The sequence below is a fragment of the Cebus imitator genome, unplaced genomic scaffold (genome assembly GCF_001604975.1).
Source record: "Cebus imitator isolate Cc_AM_T3 unplaced genomic scaffold, Cebus_imitator-1.0 Scaffold85, whole genome shotgun sequence".
Classification (NCBI taxonomy): domain Eukaryota; kingdom Metazoa; phylum Chordata; class Mammalia; order Primates; family Cebidae; genus Cebus; species Cebus imitator.
The window spans coordinates 6,133,034-6,140,983 of NW_016107400.1; the positions used below are offsets into that span (position 1 = coordinate 6,133,034).

The 7,950-nt window shown below is 46.7% G+C and overlaps 1 protein-coding gene across 3 annotated transcripts in view; it reads left to right on the forward strand.

The window, feature by feature from the left end:
• The window catches only part of UBFD1 (ubiquitin family domain containing 1), a 17,157-nt gene extending 10,542 nt beyond the window's left edge, over nt 1-6,615 (forward strand). For all 3 annotated transcript variants that reach the window (XR_001826944.2, XM_017534396.2, XM_017534395.2), the window contains one exon: nt 2,699-6,615. Coding sequence is in view for 2 of the 3 variants with exons in the window: in XM_017534396.2 (XP_017389885.1) it covers nt 2,699-2,850 (152 nt within the window). In the remaining variant the exon portion in view is untranslated. The remainder of the gene's footprint in view (nt 1-2,698) is intronic.
• The last annotated feature ends 1,335 nt before the right edge of the window (nt 6,616-7,950 follow it).

The window sequence follows — 7,950 nt, forward strand, 5'->3', positions numbered from 1 at the left end:
AAAACGTAGTCTCTAGAAGATGCACTGTTTTAAGACCCTCATGTTGTCTTCATCTACTTAGACCTTAATCCATGGTCTCTGTTCCTAGTTCTGTTTCTTTTGCACACACACCCCCCCACACACACATACCTTCCATCAGTTTAAAGAGGATGTGTCTTCTCTTACCTCTTAGAAAAGTCTCTTTTGCCTCCCTCTTGCAATGTGTTGCTTTTAGACCAGGAAAATAAAAAGAGGAGGAATGGTTTGTGGAATTTCATTAAAAGTTTTATCTTGCATGTAAAACAAAACCTGCCCCTAGCCTTGGTGTTGGTGAGGGCTCCAGACATCCTGTTTTCTGTAATAATGATGCCGCTCTTCCCAGGCACAGTGGTTGAGGGCCTGGTGGGGAGGACAGGCTCTCTGGAGCATCTGTTCTGCAGAGGCTGCTCTGTGGAGAGACAGAATGTTTGGAGGCCATCTGCAAGTATGCAGAACGAAGCAAAAATTTTATTCATCTGATAAAATGAGCAGCTTAGGCAAAGTTTCCAGAATTTTCCCAGCACTCTTTGCAGAGGCCACATTGGCAACAAAGTTGATTCTGCAGTTGCCATTTGGACCTGGCTTGAGCAGCTGTGGTGTGAGGGCGGGGCCTCCTGCCTTTGTTCATTCCAGGGGGCAGGCCTTTCAGTGTGCATTCCACAGGGATGAAGCCACATCGGCCCCATCCCAGGGAGAAGGAGGAGCTAGTGGTTTGACCTGTGGGTTACCAAGTTAGATGTGTTGGAAGATTTTCTTGCTATAGAAAAAATGACAGGGGCTTAAAGTATGGTGGGGAAGGGAGGCAGCCCTGTCCTTGTCCTGCCCAGTGCTGCTAGCAAGGCCGTAGCTGGGAGTGTAGGTCCTAGGCTGCAGGGCTTCTGGGGTTTTGGCTTCTGGAAGTGATGATGACATCACTGGGACTTCTCTCAGGCCCCCTGGCAGCCCTTCCACCCCTACTGTCTCTGCAGTCTTTATTACAAGGATTGCAGACAGATTGGTTTGACCTGGTCAGTTATTATTTTCTGTTTTAACAGTTGGACTTGAATGTTTTTAACTGAGTCCCACCACTCCTTTTTGAGTAATTTGTGTTGCCAGTCGCACCCTGTGGGGTTTGAAAGCAGCCTGGAGGTACGGAGTCCAAGGAAGTTGAGTAGACTGTTTTGGACATTGGTATGGATGGGTAATGACTTAGTATTTCACTGAAATGTTCATTTCTCTCAAGTCTTTTCTGGCAGAGGATAGTTCTAATTAGCCCCCTTCTCTTATCCAAACACCTTTACCTTTGTCCTAATGAAAGTACTGACTTTCCTCTTTGTCCAGATGCCATTTCTCTAGCTCCATTAATGTGTCATCATTCACAGTTGGAAAACTGTGGCTGTGCTTTTTCATTTTTAGAGAAATGTTTTTACAATACAGAAAAGAGGCTGAGCGCAGTGGCTCACGCCTGTAATCCTAGCACTTTGGGAGGACGAGGGGATGAATCACTCGAGGTCAGGAGTTCGAGACCAGCCTGGCCAACATGGTGAAACCTCGTCTCTACTAAAAATACAATAATTAGCTGGCCAAGGTGGCACATGCCTGTAGTCCCAGCTACTCGGGAAGCTAAGGCAGGAGAATCGCTTGAATGCAGGAGGCGGAGGTTGCAGTGAGCTGAGATTGCACTGCTGCACTCCATCCTGGGCAACAGAGCGAGACTCCAGTCAGAAAAAATAAACTACAGAAAAGGACAGAGAATAATAACTGTCACAAACTCATATATCCATCACTGAGAAGTGGTAATTATCAATATTTTATAGCTTGACTTAAATTTTTTTTTAAATAAAAGAAATAGTTTCTTCATAGCAACGATGGCCCCACTGTCTTCCCCTTCCCCCATTACCATTGTCATGTGTCACGTGCTTCCTTCCCATCTATTCATTCTTTTATTTACACGGACATTCTTTCATTTATCCATGACAAGATGGGAGTATTATTTCGTGCTTCCAGTTTTCGTAAATGGTATCATGGTATATGTATTGTTCCACAACTTTCTTATCTTCGGTTCAACATAAGAATCTGTCATTTTCCTCTTTAAATTCCTCTAATTGTTGAAAGAAAAAAAAAATCTGTCAGAGATCCATATGGACCCAGTTGATACCTCTTTAAAAAGAATCCCAGTATTGGTGTGACTCTAGGCCTTGTCGCTTTGAATTATGCATTTCTTTACTGATAGATATGTATGTTGTTCCCAGGTTTTTGTGGTTTCAGACAGTGCTGCAGTGAACACCTGTTCCCTTGAGCATGTGTGACAGGTTTTCTAGGGCAGTGGTTTTCAAACGTGGTCCCTGGATCGGTAGTGTTGCATCACCTAGGAGCTTGCTGGTTTCTCAGGCCCCACCCGAGACCTCCCTAAATTAGAAACTTCTAGTAGGGGTGGAGGTGCTGATCCATGTTCCAATAAGCAGTCTGGATGGCTCTGATGCTCACTCAGGTTTGAGAACCGCTGCTTTAGGGTTGGCTCTGCGTAACCCTCACCCTGCCTGTTTTTGTTTTTTTGTTAGGAGAATGCTCCCTATGTGCAAAGTTTTGGTTTTTCTTCCCTTTTTAATTAACTCACATCCCAACCCTCCCCCATTTTTGTTCTGCCTGCTTGGTCTCCCAACCTCTGAAGTACCGCTTGGTTTTCCTTTTTCCTTTCCAGGCGTTTCAGTTGGGCCCCACAGAAGCCTCTTACTACTGGGTGTACTGGGTTCCAACTCAATATGTGGATGCAATCAAAGACACTGTGCTGGGGAAATGGCAGTATTTTTGAAAGCACTTTCACCTCTGGCCCAGGAGACTGACCCAAAGTGAAGGACATTGCCGGGAGAGGCCTGCAGCATCCCTGGATTTCAGAGTTCTGGAACTTTGTTCACAAAAAATCTATATTCAATCTAAGGTGATGTGGTGACTGAAGCCAGAGGTGATGTACTTTCACCATTAGCTTAATTTTAACTTAAAATTACCAGTTCCCTTTCTTGCAGTCAGCTTCATACCATTTTTAAAGTCCATACGATGGAAATCAATAAATCTGAATTCCGAACATGTTGTGTGGAATACTCTTAAGTGTGTTTGAGAGTAGATCTGCCAATTATGTTGACAAGGGAATGATCAAAAGCTTTTTTTTTTTTTTTTCTTTTTAGCAGTTTCAATTGAAATATTTTCGTACATCTTTGGTTGCAAACATTTGGACTGCCTTGTGATTAGTTGGGGTTTTTTTTCCCTTTTTTGTATAAAATTGTATGCAAAATGTGGGGGGGTTAGTAAGCCATATATTTCTGTCCATTGATTCAGATTTAATTCTTTCCCTTTTTAATTCTCTTGCTTCCTCAATTTGAGTTTTTGTTTTAAGAACCCAAAGATATCAGTTCCTCTTTTAGTACCTCATCGATGCTTCCTCTCCTGGGCTCCCTCCCGCCGTGCTGCTGCTGCCTGTGAACGCACGGTGGGAGAGGAAGAGCTGCTCGGTCTTGGGCAGGGAGCTCTCACACTTGCTGTGGTGTTCGTTGAGCAGCAGAGTATCTCCCAGTGACTCCTGTCTAAACGTCTTGCCCTTTGGGCCTCAATCTCCAAGGAGTTCCATTGCTGGTTGGATGATTGTCTGCACCCCTCACTGAGCTTGGCCTAGAGGCCCAGCCCGGCATGGTTGTGCCTGGGCTGTGCCTCTCAAAAACCCCAGCTTCCAGGCAGAAGAGGCAGACAGAGGCCTCTTCTAGGAGGAGCCAGGTAGGAGATAGACTATACAGCCATACAGCTGCAGATCCAGATAACCTTCTTTATTTGGAAGTTTTCAAGAAATTCTTAAGCAGTCCAAGGATGATTTCAATTACGCTTCTCCATTGGGTCCTTCTGCTCATCCATTCAGTTCAAGTGTCCTTTATCCCAGGTTCAGAGACGCTGCCTTTCACGAGAAGAAGACATCTGACCCCAGCAGGTTGGCCGTTGTTATTGAACAACGAATGGGATAAATTGCTTTCATGATTAGCTCACCCTCTTCTGGTTTTAGCCCTTCTGTTCTTTGTACATGTGAACTTCTGTCATCTCCTTCTGGCTTGGTTGCCTCTGACAGGAGGGAAAGTCTCTTGGTAAATGATCTCCTTTGTGCTGTTTGCTGTTTCTCTGCTGCCGTCTTTGCAGTTCTCCTCTCACTGGTTGCAGGCTCTCATAGTAAGGTTTGGCGAGAAATGTTCCAAATGTCACATTTTGAATTCTAGGCTGTCACCCCTCATTCTGTGAAACGTATTAGCATGTGTTCGCCCAAGATGACTATTCCTTGTGAGCCAGTTGATGATCTTCTACACCCTTCCCTTCTAAGCCGTAGTTCAGGAATCCAGCCCACATAGCCAGACTCTTCCTTTCTATGGTGTAGTCAATGCCAAGTGATGCATCTAGGCAGGAAAATCTACTCTCTGCTTTTTTGGGGGCAATTAGTACATTTGTGAAGTGCAGCATCCAAGAAACTGCCTGTTTTTCATCCCTTGAAAAAGGAGCGACCATTGCAGCTTTTCTGTCCTTGTCGGCCTGCAGTTCCTGGGGAAAAGAGTGTGTCTGAGCTACTTGTCCAAGCCTCTGTCTGCAGGTGATGGGCTTCGGGGGAAATGAGATGCATTAAGTAGAACATCATCTCGGGTCAGACACTGCCCCTTTTGTTTGCCAATGCCTCAGTCCTAGAGACTTGCCCTGACAGTGCCACATGCCTCCTTTTGATCTCTCAGAGCAGGCGGCTCCATCCCCAGGCTGGCCTGGCTACTCTCCGAGGCCCCTCCACCTGCTCCCCTTTATTGCCCCGTTCTTGTGGCTCACTGGGCCACTTGGCCTCCCTTCTTGCCAGTGACAACGAGCGTTCCATCATCTCCCCGCTCCCCAGGGGCCAACTGCTTCTCACTCAGGCTGGTGTCATTTCAAGAGGACCAAAGCCTGTGTGAGCCTTTTTATTTTCAGTAAAATGGTGCTTTTTTCCTTACTTCGAGATACTATATATAAATAATAATGTAAATGACACCTTTTCGTACGGAGCTGTTTGAGTATTGCTTTACAGAGCTCACTAAATCAGCTTCAACAATCTTGAGCTCTGTGGCTTCCCCCCCTGTCCGCATGGAAGACCTTGCTGGAAGCTCTCGGACAGCAGACATACCACCAGAAGCCACTGGGAGAAGTGTTTGCGATCCGTGTCTGGGCCACAGTAGTTTTCGCTGTTTACTCAGTTCTGTGAGCAGTCTCTTCATATATTTCTTACAGTCCAGAGTGTACTGACTAAATCTGTGTAAGCAAATTGAAATACTCTTTCTCTTAGGTAGCGTCACAGTGTTTTTTTTTCCTCAGGATAATTTCTATACAGTTTCCTCACTGTCAGAGAGGACCGGATCTTTCCCTCACTGTGGCAGGGGGCATGCAGGTGGATAAAGGAAGAGCTGGTTTCCGGAGAGTGACTGTAACAGTGCTGAGTCAAAGCTAGAGATGGGGGTGGTGGCTGTCTCTTAAACGTTGGACACCTCTCGGAGCCTCCTGAGGGGCTTCTTTCTCTTCTAGAATCTGTCCCGTGATCCTCCCGCAGGTTCTAGCTCACAGACGTCATCATGCCCTTCTTTCTTTCCCTGAGGCGCCTTGGTAGAAGAACGTGACCCTGTGAGCCAGGTCTTCATCAGCTCTGCTTCAGATCACAGAACGTAGACAGACTCACGAGTTGCTGGAACTCTTTGGTATTAGGTGTTTGAATCTATAATGGGCCTTTTGCAAGTAGCGTTAGCTCTTTTTAATTGAAGTTGAACTGAGCTAAGGATGCACTTTCTTGTGGACATAGAAGGGGCCCGCGTGAGGCCCTGAGTAGGCTCCTTAGTTGCTGCTTTACCTGATGAGGGCCAAAGAGATTACCTCTGCCTCGTTGCCATGTCTCAGAAAAGTTGCCATATTTCACCCAGAAGGGGCTCGTTTTCCTCTTACTCTTACTTTAACCATGTGCCTGGAGGAGCCTTTCTGGGCTCTTGCACTTCCCCAGCCTTTCTTTGCCAGGGGCAGAGAAGGGAAAAGGGGTAGATTGAGTGTGCCAAGGGCCGTGCAAGGGCAGGCTTGCTTTCCACCCATCTGCTGAGGGAGCCCTTTCCTCTCGCTCCTTGCCTCTGTTCACACCTGTTGTCTTGGAAAAGGATGGTCCCTTTGTCTTAAGGCTTTGTGATAAAGTCATCTCCAGTTAGGATCGGCACCTGTTTCCTTCGTAATAGTGCCTGGCGGCCTTTCTGAAGTTACAGGTGGTCGGGAACCCTCTCAGATGCAGAACATCTGGTAGATTGACCTGCCAGGCTGGGTGGTTCTACTGCTTTCTCAATTTCTAAGAACCTTTTTTTTCCTTAAAGAGTTCTGCAGAATTATTTGACAATATATGTGAGTACCATGTTTCCTTGTGGTGTACGCTCTGTTCTGGTTTCTGTTTTTAAATCAAATGCCTGTTTGGGAGGAGATGAACGTATTTAGTCTATTAGATTTGCGCTGCTGGATTTTTTTTTTTAAAGTGTAACCTTGACTAGCTGTCTTATTGTTTATCCTGTAAGATTAGTCTATCGATTAAAGTTTGATAATTAACTGCGTCTCTTTTTCCTTCCAATTCTTCAAGCACCTAATTCACACTGGGGATTAACCAACATTTGGAATTGGGGCCAAAGCCATTTCTTTGCCAGTTATGGTCTTATTTGGCTTTAAGTATATCCAAATTTATTCTCTGCTGAAACAGCTGACCTTGACTCTGTAATGGTGACGGTGACCGGGGTGGCAGTGAGCCACACTCCCACTAGATTGGCATGGTCTGCTCCTTGGGTCGGCCCTGGCCTCTCCACATGTTGGAGGGGAAGCTGCCTCCCTGTATTCACACCTCCTGACCAGTGCCTTGGGCAACCCCACCTGGCCATTCAGCCTTCAAGGACATGTTTTGTAAAACACTGAGATTGGAGCTACAGATTTAGCCACAAGCTACAAAGACCCAGGAGCCGGGAAGGAGAAAAATCTGTTACCAAAAAATGGGCCGGGCTCAGTATTTACCCCTGTAATCCCAGCACTTCGGACGCCAAGGTGGGAGGCTCACGTGAGTCCAGGGGTTTGAGACCAGCCTGGGCAATGTAGAAATGTAGCCCCATCTCTACAAAAAATACAAATATTATCCAGGTGTGGTGGCTATTCGGAATGCTAAGGTAGGAGGGTTGCTTGAGCCCAAGAGGTCAAGGCTGCAGTGAGCCATGACTGTGCCACCACACTTCAGTTTGGAAGACAGGGCAAGACTGTTGAATTAAAAAAAAAAGGACTGTGGTATGGGAGAGTCCACCCCTGTAATCCCAGCACTTTGGGAGGCCGAGGCAGGTAGATCATTGAGGCCAGGAGTTCGAGGCCAGCCTGGCCAATGTGGTGGAACACCGCCTCTACTAGAAATACAAAAATTAGTCAGGTATGGTGTCAGGTGCCTGTAGTCCCAGCTACTTGGGAGGCTGAGGCTCGAGAATCGCTTGAACCCCAGAGGCGGAGGCTGCAGTGAGCCAAGATCATGCCACTGCACTCCAACCTGGGTGGCATAGCAAGACCCTGTCTCAAAAAGGCCAGGGGGAGCTAAAACAGAATCCTTGGTATATGAAGAGTGTGGAGAGTGATGGAGTTTGTCACAGCCGGTTTCACTTCCTCTGGCGATGGAGCAGGTAGCTCTTCACTTTTTCCCAGTATCTCATAATCCTGAAACAACACTGCTGGATGCGTAGGGATCTGACTCCTGTGTAGGAGAGGGGAGCGGTGGGATTGTGTCATGTGCTGTATGTTGGCTGATACTCACCTAGAGACTCTGCTGTCTGCAATCAGGGTACTTCTCGGCTGGGTGTGGCGGCTCACACCTGTAATCCCAACACTTTGGGAGGCTGAGGCAGGCGGATCACAAGGTCAGGA